Source organism: Sinohyriopsis cumingii, chromosome 6 (genome assembly GCF_028554795.1).
Source record: "Sinohyriopsis cumingii isolate HCF-2022 chromosome 6, ASM2855479v2, whole genome shotgun sequence".
Lineage (NCBI taxonomy): Eukaryota > Metazoa > Mollusca > Bivalvia > Unionida > Unionidae > Sinohyriopsis > Sinohyriopsis cumingii.
The window spans coordinates 92,155,755-92,174,500 of NC_142966.1; the positions used below are offsets into that span (position 1 = coordinate 92,155,755).

General features: G+C 35.4%; 1 protein-coding gene across 1 annotated transcript; it reads left to right on the forward strand.

Annotated features, from left to right (window-relative positions):
- Positions 1 to 2,986: 2,986 nt before the first annotated feature.
- Positions 2,987 to 5,018, forward strand: LOC149797448 (uncharacterized). Its single transcript, XM_089962257.1, has one exon. The coding sequence runs from the start codon at positions 3,226 to 3,228 to the stop codon at positions 3,712 to 3,714; it is 489 nt and encodes a 162-aa protein (XP_089818383.1). The 5' UTR covers positions 2,987 to 3,225; the 3' UTR covers positions 3,715 to 5,018.
- The last annotated feature ends 13,728 nt before the right edge of the window (positions 5,019 to 18,746 follow it).

Sequence of the window (18,746 nt, forward strand, 5' to 3'; positions counted from 1 at the left end):
AAATGGGTTCCCATTGATAGCTCTGAACATGAATGAATCGTTTGCTTATCAAATCCATCTTTATACACATTTTCACTTGATCAGCATCGTAACCGATTGTGGAGATTTCCAACGGATAAACCTAGTCTAGCTGTAAACAAGATTGGACTTGAACTCAAATAATACGTAAATATTCTGTTTACAACTTACAATCATAGACGAAAGTTATATACGGCTGTTACTAAATACCCGTAAGTACTTAACTGTATGGTTGTGTGCGTAGCCATGAAAACATTATGTTTACAACTCTTAGTCATGGCTAAAATGTACGTTCACAGTATTATTTAAATATACACAATGCGCGTGCGCGTGTGATTCAGATTTTTAACGTAGCTTTAACAATTTTTTCAGTCATATCGCTACGATGTCTGCAGTGTGACAGTTTATAGTGATGTCTAGCACTGGGGCATCATGCCGCAGACACATAGCATGATGTCCCACCCAGTCACATTATCCTGACACCAGGCTGACCAGTCATAACACTAACCTCTTAATGCTGAGCGCCTAGCTTGACAGCTGTTAGTACCATTTATATATGTTTTCTATGGCAGGGCCAGGGTTTGAATCCGCGACCTCTTGCATCCAAGGAGGACTCTCTAACCACTACGCCACTGGAGCGATTTATACACAATGCTACTATCACAAAAATGTATGAGGTTTCCGGAAGTATTTTTATCCGATTATGTTCAGTTATTTATAGGCTAATAAGGTACACTAGCTGTCATAAAGTTTAAGGCAACGTGTGAATGGTGAGGTTTGATCATTAGTGCAACAATTAGTACATACCTGCATATATGGAAATTAAGTGACAATGCACTGAATTAAAAAATATTACCATAAGTAAGCTAATTCATGATGGAAATAACACTTATGGATATTGCAAACGAATATAACCAAATGTGTGCTTCAAATATCAACTATAGATACCAATACATGATATATCATCAACTAAATGTGAAATTCTGGTCCACAAAACTGGTTAACACGGATATGTGTGTGTGTGTGTGTGTGTGTGTGTGTGTGTGAGAGAGAGAGAGAGAGAGAGAGAGAGAGAGAGAGAGAGAGAGAGAGAGAATGACTTGACTAGATTGGGGGCGGGTCGACATAAGACCTCGATTTCTATTTTGTCTGTAGTAGGTAAACATTTTGTGATTTAACGCCAGAAGACAGGTTACAATTTATTTTGATAACTTCTATCTCTTCCTGTGAGCAAATCCTTTCAGGTAATTATTTACTCATGGAATGACAACACCGCCTACACAGCTGAAAAGACCATTGTTTGATATACTTTTCATCATTGTAAATGTTGCTCATTATGTTACGTCAATTTAAATAATTTACCTTACTTTTAATCTGTCATCGGGAACTGCTCAAGGCGATACAGATAAATTTAGATTTGAAGTTATATTTAGATTGAAAATAAAGATCTCATTACCTTCGGTAATACAATAGCTGTTTATCGGAAGAAGAAAAAAAGATACAGGTTTTTTTGTTGTTGTTGTAATTAAACAAACGTTTCCGTTTGGGTTTTCTCCGTTTCACAATGAAATTAGGACTATGTGGTCTCCAATGCTCAAATGTTTTTGTGGAGAATAACGAAAACGTGAAAATGGATAAATAAGGGAACCGGCTTTTAAGTCTTTTTTAATGTCCTGAGCTCACTTTACCTTTGACAACGATATAAAGAAATTGCAGATGATATATGTGCGATCTTTACGTGCAATTTATATACAGTTTATTATACTAAATTGCCATAACACGATGCCACCAAAATAATAACTGACTTAGCTTCGATTTGATATAAAAATTACAGATTTTAGATCAACTTTTCAAAAACGTTTCTCTTTAGAAATGTGTCTATTAATTATATATTTTTAAAGCTATCGTCTCTCTTTTGAATCATCAAGTTTTGAATTAAATGTCAGGATTTCTTGAATAAATAACGTTTAACCTTACAATACGTAGTAAAGGGTTGATAACTTACTTTCAACTGAACATACGATAAATCAAATTCAGTACTGTATCATGATTGGACCATTCAGGTAGCCTAAGTGGTTAGAGCGCCCGCCTCGGATGCGGGAGGTCGCGGGTTCGAACCCCGGCCGATTCATACCAAAGAGTTGTGAAAATGGTGCTACATGTATGCGGCATGATGTCCCGGTGCGAAATATCAATCTAAACTACCACACTGCAGACATCATAGCGATGTGACTCAAATTGTTAAAGCTACGTTAAAAGTCAACACACACACACACACACACACACACATGTATTTGATTGACAATTCTTCATTTGTTTCAACGCAAACGCATTAGATTTTTAACCAATATATCGATCCATATTCTATCAGAGATTATGATTTTATATAGTTTACCTGCTAATTAACCCACTTTTACCCCAACAAATACCAAGGTCAAACACCCTATTATGAATCGCTGCTGGTCACTTGAAATTCAAGTACATTGTATAATCTTAATTCACGATCACTCCTCACTAGGATCGTACTGGATCACGGGGTAACCGAGTGGGCCATAAGCCGAATCCTAAGTTATATTTTTGTTTTGATTTGTAATAATAATAATAAAAGAGAGCTGAAATAATATGCATGTTCCATAATCAGGATTCAAATGAAACTGTTACAGTGTACCGCTTTATGAATATAGTGTCTCACGATACATTCTAGTCCAATAAAATACACAAGGATTACAGTCGACAAGAAAATCTATTGTTTACCTGTCTTAATTTTACTACAGAGGATATCACAACGACAGCCCACGACGACAAGTTTTTGAATGAATCCCCCAACAATTAATGCTCGCTGCTACCAACGACGTTGCAAGATTGCTTTACCTAGCTGCCCTACTTTCACGTGGCATGATATCGTCTGGTTAGTCACGTGACGGGGTTACAGGTTCGTAGTGAACTGCCTACCTATATAAGTAAACATGCGGCCTATTTACTGTAAATAAACTGGGGGTTCGGTGAGAGATGAGCTCATGCTGAATGTGGAAATACAACACAATACTATACTTTTCGCTACAGTGGAAGATCATACAGCGAGTACATTAAGCTTTGGTATATTTATACAAGAAGTAAAAAACTTTCAACGCGGATTCATAAACTCTACGTAGCAAGATTCCATTGACATTATTGGACATAAAACTGACCGTAAAACTGACCACAGTCATGAAGACAATGGTTGGAATGGCTAGAGTACCCTGCGGCAGTGTGAACACTTTTAACAAACCGATGGAAAGTTCAGAAGTTAAATCTGGTAGTTTATGTTTGTTACAGCAGTGTGGAGGAAAAACTAGAAAGGCACATGTGTTTGTCCGTGTGTACAGAAGCTCTTTTGAACACTATGCTGTGATTTTTAAAGACCAGAAATTCTCTGCTCAATCAGGATATATGAGTCTAAAGAACTGCACAGTGTGTAAATGTGAACACAAAGACAACCAACTAAGAGTGACACTAAATAATTTTGAGGGCAACGGTTTCATATTTGAATGTAGAACAAAGTTGGAAGTACAAGACTGGATAGATGCACTGCAACCAAATAGTCTTCCAACACCTCACACAAATAGATCAATTTCGCCATCATTTTTACCTCCAATCCCAAGAACTTTATTGATGCCTTCATTAGCAGAGGAATCTGAATCAGAGGAAGGACAATGAAGTGTTCCGCATGACAAGTTCGGCCTCAGATCTCGAATTCACATTCCATTTTGTTACCACGAGATTTTGCCATTTCGGTGATTCAGTAGCGGTATGCTGCGATTAAAAAGTGATGTTATGGAAAGATGAAAGGCGGCGAGTGAAAGTTAAGAAAACAACAACTCCTTTTAGATGTTATAATTCTGAAGTTGAACAATACGTGTTTTACTGGACCTCACCATCTAGACGACTATTTTTGCCATAGGACTAAGAGGCAAGGACATGCAGTATATTCATCTGTAACCGGCGATCGAAAATTTACAACTTGCAATTGCTATGACGTAAATATTATATGACCTCTGTTTAATTGTTCATTTTATACCATATAAGAATCTCAGACTCTGTTTATTTTCACGATACAGTGTACATCATCAAATGAACCCCCTACATTTTTATGACAATTATAAATATAATATTTTTTTTCTTCCTACAACGTATTTAATCTAAATACAAATGCCATTTATTGTGAAATCCCGTTTGATAAATTTACGTTTAATTCAAATTTCTTATGTCAGTCTTGGTGTTCTGTGTAAAGAATGTAAAGATATAGACAACAATTATTGCTTTCAGGCCATTAGGGGTGAAACGATACGTTTATGCCACACATAGATATTGTTTATCGATGCACTGCCTGTGATTACAATACATATCGATGCACGACAAGAATAAGGAGACAAAGCCTAATAATATTCATTGAATATTAAGTTTTTATATGGTAGATACAGCATTGGGTCGATTTTCCATCTTTACTATAGATGTGTGTATCGAAATGTTTTTAAAATTATCGATGTATCAGTACATGGATAGAATGTTTCACATCTACAGGCCATGGCGGGGCAAGAAAATGACTGATAACAGTATGTGCTACACACTTAATCACTCTGCTGTACTCAGACTAATGTATGACCAAGCGCACCTGTCATGAAATCGATACACCGGCAGACCAAATTAGGCTTTGGTCTAAAACGAGTCATATCAAACTTAGAAAATAGTGTATTGTTATTCGGAGTGTCGTTATGAGCAGATGTGGCAACTGTTGTCGATGTGTCAGAACTTTGGGGATCCAAATGACATACGCACATTTTTTGTAGCCACAAGAATTGTTTGAAGGACATAAAAACCGCCCTAAACTGCTATCATGTATTGGTTGTAATATGTACACTTACTTGTCAGGTGTTGCAGAGTTTAGTTGGATATTTATTGAGAAATTGTGATGATTTATTGAATGCTTTAAAAACATTTATATAAAAGATTACCAAAATGTTTTTAATAATTCTTGTTGTATATCACCCACCCACTCTTTTTGGCTTGTTTTGTATATATGTGTGTCTGCTGTCTCTTAAAATCTGTCATAATATATTTTTGTTCGGAAGAAAATTAGTTAATGATAAAGGCTATATCCGAATAGCGCCAAGTTGAACGGACATATTGCTTAATGTGTGTTTTCAACCACGTTTGTATTTATTTTTTTACTTCATCGTGTGTAGTCGTGTGTCTCACCTGTGTCAAAATGTAAAAAGCGCACAAAGGCACTACACAACGCATATTTATCGTTGAAAGCATATTAACATATCAATGTATTTAATATACACACCTATATATAAGCAATGCGAGAGAGAAAGAGAGAGAGAGAGAGAGAGAGTACTAACCACGCCGGGGGTGGTGGTGGTGGTTGTTCTGAGTACCAAAGGTTCTGTGGTGCCAAAACCCTATGGATCATCATCGTCGCCCCGGTCGCCATTTACCCTTACTTGGTGCGTGTGTGTGTGTGTGTGTGTGAGAGAGAGAGAGAGAGGGCTGAGTTTAGATAATAATGGGGGTTAGGGGGCGCTGGTCACTTGTGTCGTCTTGTTTTTCTTAATTTTTAAGCACTATATAGTTGCCTTGTCTGCTTTTTCCACAGCTTTGTTGATGTCCCATTCACCCTTTCTCTATCTAAACATGCTTAAAAACCGAAGATTTGTTAAAGCTACGTTTTAAAACCAAATCTCACACTCACACACATAGATAAGCAGCCGACAAAAATAAGGTTTACCTAGGAAAAAAACGCATTTTCCCCTTGACAACTGGTAATGATGATTATATCAAGAAATTGAACTGTAAAGGTATTGACGTTCTAGATAATCAACCATACGGAAGTTTGGGTCCCTATTCAAATATGCCATGTAAATTTTAAAAAGTGGAATTCAGTAACGTGTTTTGAATACTTTATACACAGCAACGAGTCAGAGATACAGGATCAGATAAATACTTGGTCCAGAACAGAAGCTATGTGGCGGTGTTATACTATTATCCTTTCAATTTGGACAGTTAGTTTGATTATTAGACGATGTCTCGAGTTCCTCTGGATCTTTTTCAACTCATCAACACATATATCTGAAGAGGCAGATCAAACATGAATTAATTTTAATAAAGTAAAAAGGGAAACAATGAATCCAAGGGTCTAAAACATCCATTCTTTCATACAACGAATGTAAGATTAGTTGCCATATTCCCCGCCTCTAGCTACCATCAGATTTTGAAATTTGCCAGAAGCTAATAAATATTTTATTTAGTAAATAATCTGTATTTAATTCAATGTGCGAGTTAACATGCAAGAATAGAAAAAATAGCCGTAGTTGGTATTTGATTGACGTCATTAACTTACTATGAACTGAAACGTAACCCCCTACAAACATATAAAGATCGATGTATTGTAACGAAGTGCAATTTCATTGTATAGGTAAGTACGTTAAAAAAAGGATCGCATGTTCAAAATAATGATATGACGACAGTGTACACATATGTAAGCATTTTTCCGGCTTTTTGTTTTGTGTAAAATGAGAATCTCGAAAGGACACAACTATTATCTTACTTAACAAATTTAATTCACGCATATCCTGTATTTATTCTGTGTTTCTTTTGCACTTAATTGACATATCTTCCCACATAAACTGACTTTCCAATTCATTGACATATATTTTATTTAAATTTTCAAAGGATTTTCAACTATTTTATATTTAAAAATATATATTTAGCATTTACTCGAGACAGGAATTGTTATTTATTTAAACTTTCATATTTTGTGTTAAGGTGATTTCGTGTGTGTATCGCTCTTTTAAGACTCTCTCTCTCTCTCTCTCTCTCTCTCTCTCAGTCTGTTTCTTATACATCCCAGTTTCCTGCGTGGGTTCGAGTCTCGGGTTTGGCCTATGTGGGTATGTGAGAAAGCTTGCCAGTAGCTTCTCGTGGGTCGATGGTTCTGTCAGGGGTTTTCCCGGGTTCTTCCTCCATCATTAATACTGACCGACATGTATAACCTATCTTGTGGTGAAAAATGGCGTAAAACACCACCACAACAACAACAATAATAAACAGACAACGAACAGTGCGAAACTAGTATCTAACTAGCATGAGCGCTTTCGAATCGTTAATGAGTATTTTTCAAAGGCAAATACAAAACATAAACAAGACAAACAAATAAATCTGAAAAACAGTTATGTTTGTATATATATATATATATATATATATATATATATATATATATATATATATATATATATATATATATATTTATTTATTTATTTTTTCATTTTCTTACTTGTTGATGAGTCCTTGGTTATTCCGCCATAGTCCGATCTGTCCTACCTTGGTGGCCCCTTTGCTTTATTTTGTTTTCTCCCTAGAGTGAATCACATCCGTTTATTTTTTCTGTATGTGGGGTGGTCTGTCGGAGAGTTGTTTTCCTTCTTTTGACTTGTGACTTTTTTGGGTCTCCGTTCTTCTGTAATGGGTCATGTTTGTCGAGTTCTTTTGGTATCAAACCTTTTTCTTTCTTTCTGAAGGTTTTGTTTCGGTTGCGAGACTTTCTTGGGAAAGAGAGTTCAATTTTTTTTTTAAATTTCTGCATGTATATCTCACTGTTCACCTTTCACTGTTGGTGAATGGTTTGTTGTATCATTATTCATTTTTTCATTGATGGGCAGTGTCTTGGTGCATGTCCGGTGGTGCCATATTTGGTGCATTTCCTTGTAAAAATGATGCATCCTTTTTCTCACTTTTTCACGAGAAGCCAGTGCATGTAAAAGAAAATGTCCTTACGTGTTTGGCTCTTTCTTTGTCTATTTCAAATAGCACTGTCTCTGTTTGTACAGCTATAGCTTATACACTTCCAGTCTCGAATTATGCACGTTAATTCCAAAATGTAGTTGAAATCTTCCTGATGATGCTTCAGTTGGAATTTTTATTGGAAGTCCTGATATGTAGATTTTTCCAAGTTGCATTTTGGTTTCCTCGTTATTGGTGGTGGGTCAATTATCTGTTTTGGTGGCTTCGACTGGAAAGATTTTTGAACTTTATATTGATATATGATTGTGGTCTTTTCCTTAGTTAGATACAGATATATTCATTCATGTGTTGGTTGCGCCAAGAGATGTGATTCATTAATTTTTGGTTAAATAAAAGTTCTGGTTAGACATGCCTTTTGAAAGTGAACTTAGCTAGATTTAAATGAGTTCGACTGAACCTATCACACTTATTTAATAAAGAAAATAGAATGCTTTGGCATAAACACAGAAATAAACATAACCACGGAAGGGACACATGTTTATAAAAAGGTATTACTATGCTACTTCATTTACCAATGTCCGTTCCTCCTTCCGTAGAAACATGTCCGTATTTTTGAAGAAGAAAAAAGAAAGCAGTCCTTTTAAAATTTGATCTCCCACCCCATCTGGAGGAAACAATATCGATGATCTGTATGTGATATAATTTAACAACGCTGTTCAAAAGATGCCTATGATACTATTTAAAATCTTAAATTATGAAATTATTGAAATATGATGCACATCTAATATTAACACCATTAAAAGCTTGCGTGTAACACATCGAAACAACACCATCAACGCTGCGTGTAACACATCGAAACAACACCATCAACGCTGCGTGTAACACGCTCCGAAGGCTACTATAACAGATTTTGACTGTAACGCCCTGTACTCACGGATGACACTTAATGATTACAATTGCTAACGCTGGTTTAAAGGATAACACGACGATGGGCTACAGTTGTTTACTTTACATGGATTTTGAAACATAAAACTAATAACCGAGAATTTGAATCAGCTATAATGTTGCTCAAAGGTTTATCTTAAACACTTTTAACCGGTCTCATTTTAAATAAAACTGAGGACGATGAAGTAAACAAAGTAGAACGGGGTTTCATATTTTTGGAAAATTTTCACTAGAATAACACTTTGTTTCTGCTTCTAGTATCCAATCTGTACACTCCTCTTGCCCCTCATTTTGTCTTAAATGACAGTGCTTTTGAGTTTAACAAAACGCCCCTACCAAGAAATGGGACTAATTTATAGGTTGATACCGTTACACATTTAAACATGAACTTTTATTAGCGTATCAATATTGGCCAAATTCAGTATAATTCGTAGGGTGATTGAGTGGGTATGGAGAGAAGAAAGGGCATTGTAAAGAGGACATTGTGTGTAGGGAGGGAGTGCATTTTAAAATACAATCTCTTTCATGTTTGCATTTTGTGCGATTATTTGAATGGCTCTCGATGTATTTTTACTTGAAATGTATATATAAATTCAATCCCCAGTTATTTACTTTATTAAATAGAATGCCATATGATAAAATTACAAAGGAAATCTCTGAAGGAGCGAGTCTGTGCCTTAGGTCAGTATCTATCTCCCGGTTTGCACTAAAGGATGGTACTTCTGTAAACATCGCCATTTCCACTAGGGCCTGGCATAAACAGCAAGTCAATGGAATCTTTAAAAACTACTGTTTCCCAGAGCAAGGAGATCGACAGTTAAAATAAACTTCGCATTGCATAACTGACATACGTACACAGTTTTGAGTCATGAGAAAAAAAGTGCACTAACACAACTGTGTGGTTTTCCGGAAGCTGCGATTCTTCAGCGAGGCTATCTTTTCTTACTACATATCCTGAATGAATCGCAATATAATTCAGTTTTACACAAATAACCATACAGTTTCTTCTCATTATATCAACTTTGAAACAGTTGCTATACAAAATGTAATCTCAAATCAAATACAGTACTACTCAAATAACCATGGTATACCGTTATTTTTTTCTTCTTTTAGAAATCACCTTGTAAACAGCGGATATACAGAAATGAATCGTAAATCCATTTACGAGCTACTTAATAACCCGTACAGTTTTTGTCATTTTTACATCTCTTCAGACACATGAACTATACAGAAATGTACTGCAAATTCAATACAGTGTCTTTCAAAATATCGATACAGTGAATTATGCAACATATCATTTGGTTTTCAATATGAAACCTAGCTTATTTTACTCTGTACAATGGTAGCTTTGTTTTCAATTCTGTTTAAAGAATCTTGGATGCCAAAATTAAAACTTGAAATAGAACTTCCGGAAAACTTAAAGTAGTTAAAACACTGTGTACATATACTATGGTGATAACATGTACAAACAAATGAATTGTACGTTGATGTCATTATATTTTTTGAACATGGGTCAACTTTAGTGTATGCTAGTGACACTTTTAGACTCAATACGGTGTTACATTGCATTTAATCATTACAATAATATTTACATAGATAAGTATAATAATTTCAACGCTACCGATGCCATAGTTACTTGACCTGAATCATTGATTTTCCTTTTGTAAAGAACATGTTTATCTCAATCTTAGTCCAGAACATTGGAAATTCCCCATGAAATGCCGGGTCTCTCTGTTGTTTACCACATTTTCTATTATAATTGTTTGCAACAGACCTTCTAATTATAACTAAGAATTTATCTTGTTCACATATTGAACCTTCCGGAAGTAAAGGTTTCATTAGGTTATGTTTCTTTTAAAGAAAATTCCAGTTGTGACCTGACGTGAAGTAGAGAACTAAATAATCTTGTCCATCTAGAAATTATTCACTCGTGCTGTCACTTATTCCTTTGATCGATTTGCAGTTGTTTGGTTGCAAAATAATATTGTTTACGCTTAATTTTGTCGAAAGTTCAAACTGAAAGCATGCTATTTCTGTTCATTTAATTTAAAAGCGAACTGCATTTGTGTCATATTTTGTTTTGAATACGGGGAACACTAGTAGATCACATAAAAAAAACTGTTCATGGCCATCTTTTGGGAGAACTACTCTTCAATTTTAAATCGCGAGTTCAGCCTGCATACCTAAAGCAAGGTGGGCCCAAATGACTCAGGGTACTAATTACCTGGAACATATGGGAATCAATCTAAAATGGGCAAACTATAAAACGGTATATACGGTTTGGAACGACATGACTGCTGATAATGACAATAAAATATTATTAAAATGAATCTTTTGAGAGCTCATTCTATTTATGACAGAAAAAAGTAAAGACAATATGTTAATGACGCAATGCCAGTCTTTTTATAGAACTGACTTACAAACAGTGACTATTGTTTATAGCACATGTTTATTTTAGGTGCGGAATCGGAAACACTTATTTCATATTCAAGTAGATATAAAAAAATGCACAGACTTACAATGCTTTCTTCGCAGAGGAACGTGCATCAAGGATGGGTCTATAGTGAGAGATGAAGGTTGGTCATTAGTATTTAGACATTTAAAGATACTGGATCTTTCTTGTTACGATGTTTCCTTAGGCTTACCACGTTAGTTCAATCAATACCAAGAGACCTATTCAATAACAATAATACACTAATTCCACATATATGTTTATAAGTAGGTCACTATGTATGCAATATCCTGCCTCTGTCTGTGTCTTTAAAAAAAAAAACTCAACAAACTCAATACCTTTCTCCTAGTTGTGCTAGATTATGGCTAAAAATTAAAGATTCCTTCAGACCTTTGACAGATTTTCGAAGGAAAATTAGCACAACGTGGGTAGATTGTGTAGATTTGACTGTTGTATCGGGTGTTATGCACAATGGGGGTAGATTGTGTAGATTTGACTGTTGTATGGGGTGTTATGCACAACGGTGGTAGGTTTTGTAGATTTTACTGATGTATGGTGTGTTTTGCATAACGGGGGGTAGGTTGTGTTGATTTGACTGTTGTATGGGGTGTTATGCACAACGGGGGTAGATTGTGTAGATTTGACTGTTGTATGGGATGTTATGCACAACGGGTAGATTTTTTTATTATTGTAGATTTGACTGTTGTATGGGGTGTTATTCACAACAGGGGTAGACTGTGCAGATTTGACTGTTGTATGGGGTGTTATGCACAACGTGAGTAGACTGTGTAGATTTTACTATGTTGTATAGGTAGTTAGGCACAACGGAGGTAGACAGAATATTTGACTATGTTGTATGGGGTGTTATGGACAACGGGGGTAGATTGTGTAGATTTGACTATGATGGATTGGTGTTATACACATTGATCAATATCATGCAAACATATATTTACATTTTGACAGTTTACTATTTATAGAGTAATTATGGTAACCAAGTTGGTTTTTCCTTGGTATGTTTTGCAATATTATGCTTAAGTTTGATCACTTAGGTCTTTAACGCAATACGAAATGCTTATGATTCCGCATGATATTTTTGCCCCACCTATTCCATTTCATGACAATTTGGAACTGCACATTTTGTATTTGCCTACCTTATTTTAATTCTAAATTATTTGTGTTCTAGAGGATTGTGAGTAATATCTGACATATAAATCTGCTGTTTAAATTTAATACATGCACATATAGATGGCCACGTTGACTCTGTATTCATCCCGTACATGATATAACAACGATGATACTATAATTCAGTCTTAAATTGAAGAGATAAATGGTGCAGCAAAGTAACTCTTTCTTAGAGTGATTTTAATATTTTTATCCTTATTTTGTTTTTTTAAATGAACATAGACGTTGCACGAAACGCACCATTGATGAGGTTGGTAGACGGATTTCCAGTATGGTTTAATATTCACAAATATATATAATCTTGGACAAGCAAAACTATGCGCGTTGTTTATTTTTGCACTCTACTACTATACCAAGGTGTACCAAGTAAATCAAGGGTAGGATGCATTTGGTGAAATGAGAAATGGAAAAACATGGAAAAATAGAATAGATGCAGCATTGGAGGGTTTATAAAATTCAACCAAACAGAGAATATTCTATTGATGCAATTCCATTTGTTTACAGACTTGACCAAGAAATGCTTAATGCTAAAAAAAATTACTGAAAGTATATCTGACCCTTTAGATGAAGTTTATAAATAAAATGAGGGAAAATACCGTGGTTCATATGGCATTGTCCAGACTTTAACTTGCATCATGGATGTGTCCATGCTGGGAGATGTAGGTTTGATCCAGAGTATTTAGAAATGTAAAGTTAATTAATTTTAATATTACAGTGCTTCCATAAGTTTAGTATTGTATTTGAATTAGTACTACACGTCCCAGTGAGTTTAGTATTGGGTTTGAATTAGTACTACACGTCCCATTGAGTTTAGTATTGGATTTGAATTGGTACTACACGTCCCATTGGGTTTAGTATTGGATCTGAATTAGTACTACACGTCCCATTGAGTTTAGTATTGGATATGAATTAGTACTACACGTCCCATTGAGTTTAGTATTGGATTTGAATTAGTACTACACGTCCCATTGAGTTTAGTATTGGATATGAATTAGTACTATGAATTGTATTGGGTTTGCCATTGGCTTTGAATTAGTACTATGAGTTGTATCGGGTTTGCCATTGGATTTGAATTAATTCTATGAGTTGTATTGGGTTTGCCATTGGATTTGAATTAGTTCTACGAGGAGTCCCATTGGCTTTAGTTTTGGATTTGAATTAGTACTATAAGTCTATTAAATTTCCAATCGTACAATACAATACATTAACGTGCATTCACCAAAGAAACACACGAGAGAGAAGAGACGTAGCTTTGTTCTTGGTTGGATTAATTTAAACACCATTATTTCATTGAGAAATTCTTCTTTCCACCGAAGATATTTAAAATTAACGGTCATAAAATAAAAGTCACTGTGGAAAATGGCCATTTCCAAAGACAGAATAAACACCAACAGGTATTGCTTTTTAATTGAATTTAAACTGAAGCTGTAAAAGTCATTAATTTATTTCTGTGTGCGTCCGCAGTTTATACGTTTTCATGAAGCAAAATGATACTCGATGGCAAAAGGGCATAATAGCGGGAATTGGTAACATCCAACAGCGACACCTGGTGTGTATACAAAAGGAAATAATGTTTTGTGGCTGATCCGTATCTGCAATGAAGAGCATTAATGCTTTGATAACACGATCTAGAGCCCTATTTCAGATTTAATTTGCAAATAGTGTATATCTTTATCACGTGTTATGAGCTTATTTAATATACACTTTAAAAAATAGCGTTTGTCAAAATTGATCTTAGAAAATACTGGAAATAGGTGCTTAGAGGCTGTTTTTGCTAAAGAGTGTGTCCTAACAAATAAATTGCTGTATATAAAGAATCGGATCCTTTGTTGAAGTCAGCTGATCTAAAATAATCCGATTGATTGAATGCAAATAAGAACAATGTGGCAACATTATGGATTTCTATTCGTTTCCTATAGTTCCGTGTTTTACCGATAAAACAAGGTGGTTCATGAGATTTGTTGTCACATATTTAAGTGCAAACGTGTATAGAATGATACACAGTTCTTTGTTTTTCTTAAGAGACAATGTGAATGAAAGTGGACTTTTTCCGCATACGTTCACAGCTGATCTAGGGCTTTTAATTCAGCAACCTCCAGTGAATTGTCAGATTTTAAAATTTTATTTTTTATATATTTGCAAATATATGTCTAATATTAAACGGGAAGCATCATTATACTGTTTCAATTTGCGAAATGGATGTAATGCTGCGTGTAACATTGCGAGTATCATTGAGACGAAGCATCAATCCTGTACTTTGTACTGGTTGTGATTTGTGAGAGGAAGCACGCTACGCATTCGAACATGGTTGCATCAAGTACACCAGCAAAGAAAGAAATTAATTAAGTAGTTAGCTAGTTTCATACAATTGCGTTGACATATTATAGCAAATCCGATTTCTAAACTTGTACTCCCTCTTTTAAATGTTGTCTCAAACAAAATTATGGATCGCTTGTGGATTTCTTTTACACTGCCTATGCACTTCCGGGATTGCACCTTCAGTATAAAAGGGCAGCTTCCGTACTTTGTTTATATTGGGAAAATAGCTTTGTTTTGTCTCGTCCAGAATTACATTCTGTACTCATTGAAAAAGTAAACAAATGAAAACTTGGAAAATATGGAGTAAAATCTCTTTTGCGGCGAAATATATGCCTTATGTTGGTCCTTGTCTCGACGTGTGTTCGTGTGCTTGTGTGCAATGTCATAGATCTCTGCCAACACCATTAAAGACAAGGCATACAAATCTGGAGATATGACTGTGTGTGGTTGTTAGATGTGCACAGGGTATTTAAAAAAATAATCTTAAATAGCCTCGGAGGTGGGGTGGAATTAGGCGGGAAGGTGTTATTCATAATAACTTACAAGTTATGTGACACACCTGTGAGACTTGATACGCATAAATATATTCCCGGGCGCCAGTGTATCTCGGATAGCAGTGTAAATGGGGCCCTAGAGTAATATCCCGGAGGTGTACAATTTTGGCTCCAGGGTCACAATAAAAAAAAACTATTGAGATTTTTATCTTATAACTATATACAATTTATTTGGACCTGAAAAGACAAGAGCAGATAAGCTAGTGAATGTTGCGTTTGGTTCGATTCTTACACCCAGTGATGTGAAACACACAGACACACACACACACATACGCGCGCGCGCGCGCGCGCAGGGTATGAAAGTACAAAGTTGTATATTGGTTGAAACGTATTTTATTGCCATCAGTGCTTACAAATGGGGTCGGGCTACAAGTTCTCACAACTTAGAATAAATCTTTCCCCTACAATCGACATGGAAATTACATGGACAGCGGCAGTAACTTAATATGACTTCATACAATTAAAAGAAAAGATACATGATTGAGAGAGAGAGATGATTACATTAATCAATTAATTATCAGTTAATTATCGTGTCTGTAGCTGGACATTAGTACATACACCAAAATGAATAAAGTCGCTTAAAAGTAAGAATATAAAGTCTTTTTCGATTAAAATAAAATTACCTGTAATTAATTGAGTAGAGAAGCCAAACTGAGATAAGTCCGTAATTATGTCAGGTCGGCTGCTGCAATGCATCCTTTGGTGAGGTATTCAACTCCCATTTCATCGGCTACCTAATAATGTGTTAAAAGCCAGCCTCATACCCCCCCCCCCCACAATAATACAGAAAACAACCACAATAGAAAACCGATCTACATTTTAATGAACATCTGCTACACGATTTTCCATGTTTGTCCTGAGTGTTTGATCGGATAGGTTCAGTGTAGAAAGTGAACACTGTTTGATTGGATAGCTTCAGTGTATAAAGTCAACACTTTTTATTCGGACAGGTTCGGTGTTAAAAGTCAACACTGTTTGATCAGGCTGGTTCAGTGTACAAAAGGCAGCACTTTTTGATCAGTTCATTAGAACCTGGTGGGACTGAACAAGTGTTTAATAAATGACACAAGATACGTCATCTGAGTTGATAATAACTTGCCCCAAGTGTGCAAATTCGGTTACTTGGCCTTAAAATTGTTTTAGTTCCGAAAAGACTGATCAAAATGTATCAATTTAGTCCATAAAAGAGACTCTAGTAATGAAAACGCCAATGAATTTATTCTATTGTTCACATTGACACCTATCAAAATGTAGAACGTCTCCATTTTCCAACTTTTTATATTGTTCATAACGAAAGAAGAGCTGCGTGTGTTTTTGATTGGATTTATAAGCCTATGTACGGATTTACCATGTTTTGTTGCTGGTGATATTGATAAAATTAGATTTATCGTGCATTTCAATAACAAGTTTTAGACAACTACGTCAAAACCTAATCGGTTGCATAAAGGACACTTTTTTTTTGTCTCAGGTAAACAACTGATGTTTCAAACTTGAATAGCCCTTGTGGTTATCGCGTAGGACTGGATGCGCATTTGAATCCTTTGACTTTGATTGGATCAGCTAGGGTTGGCTACTATGGCGTGTCATTGAGTAAGACACTTCATTCCAATTTCCTCAACACTAAATGACCCACCCGCGATGCTCTGCAGCACAACGCCAAACCAAACTAAAGTAAACCCTGCATATAGACGCATATTCTTATTTTGCCTTTACCACTACTTGCCATTTACGTTTTCATTTATTTGATAAAAATTCACCTCAAAACTAAGTCAGGTCTGTATGTTAATATACGATTATATAATGAGTTAAATAATGACGATTTTACATGTTAACCATTAATATCAATCGTTTAATTACTGATTTGAAGAATTAGTAAGCCAAGTTAAAGAATATCTTATACATTATCACAAATTAGAGTATTGTTCCGGGGTTTACTATTCAGTTTGAGAGAGAATGGATAATTTTTGGTCAAACTGTGAACGTTCATTCTCGCTCACATTAGGGATGATACAACTGAAACTCGGGAGGACAAGAATACTGTTATACGATTGTAATGTCGTACAACCGTAACATTTAAAAGCTACACGGACATTCAAAATACTTTGTACATTATTTCAGACACTACATAGATACTATTCATTCTTCAGCTGGAATTGGTTACTGACAACTTACTTATATTTGTTAATAGTATTGTCTCCAGATTCTCGCCGAATTTTTCACCAATTCTCACGGACTTTTCCCTAGTTGTCGCTTAATATGCTGTACAGGTGACATAAACTGCAATCTCGGAAAGTGACATGTATAAAACATGTTCCTTGAGCTTCTTCATTTCAGTGTTGAAATCGTCCGATTTAACCTTTAACCTGTTTTACGTTTTTTATTTGTTTGTGGCAGCGTATCAGAAAAAAACTTTAGAACATCAAAACAAGAAATGTACAAAATCATATAATAATTTCATTTTAACACGCATTCAGTGAAAAATAGTAAAGTCGTTATTAACTATAAAGGTATAGAGAGTCATTAATACGTTTAAACTACTGATAAATATGTTTAGTGATTTAGTAAGTTTGCTACAGTACTTTCTATCCCATTTGAACTATAACAAAATGATTTGTGCATTATCAATAAGAACTATACTAAATCATGCACACAAGAAAGCACACGCACGGATATCTCTCTCTGTAGGTATCCTGTTTAGTAAAAACACTACAGGAGTTTCTACAGGTTTCGCCCTTTCGACTTTGCTGAAGACGTTCAAACTTGTCAAAGTATGGAAGCTATGAACTCACTATTTCCAATATAGTATCCAGGCAGCTCTTTTCATGTCATTTCATGATTTGACGTCTTGAATCCATGACGTGACCAAGCTTGGAGTTTCGATTTTTAACATTTGACATCTGTGGCCATCAAAATATCTTTAATTAACGATAAGCAGAGTAGTGTGTATTATTGTTCTAACATATGACTGATTTTATATACAGATTTAGGAATTTCTGTCCTAGCAATGACTGAAAATATCTGTGATGTGATGTGATGTGATTTTGATTTTTTACGCTACGATGTCTGCAGTGTGGCAGTTTATAGTGATGTCTAGCACTGGGGCAACATGCCGCAGACATGTAGCATGATGTCCTACCCAGTCACATTATCCTGACACTAGGCCGATCAGTCCTAACACTAACCTCTTAATGCTGAACGCCAAGCGAGGCAGCTGTTAGTACCATTTTTGTAAGTTTCTGGTATAACTCGGTCGGGGATCGAACCCACGACCTCCCGCATCCGAGGAGGACGCTCTATCCACTAGGCCACCGGAGCGGTACCTGAAAATATCATATATAAAGATGTGTTGTTCATATGTAATTCTTCCAGGGATTCAGTAGAAATCAGGTAGTTAGTGGCAATATAAAACACTTTGAATGTTTTTTCTTCCAAATATATTATATTACGAATGTTCTGTTAAAGATTATCAGATATGTCTATTATTCTTCCATGAA

Coding starts and splice junctions, on each gene's coding strand:
- LOC149797448 (XM_089962257.1), top strand. CDS start 3,226: ATGAAGACAATGGTTGGAATGGCTAGAGTACCCTGCGGCAGTGTGAAC.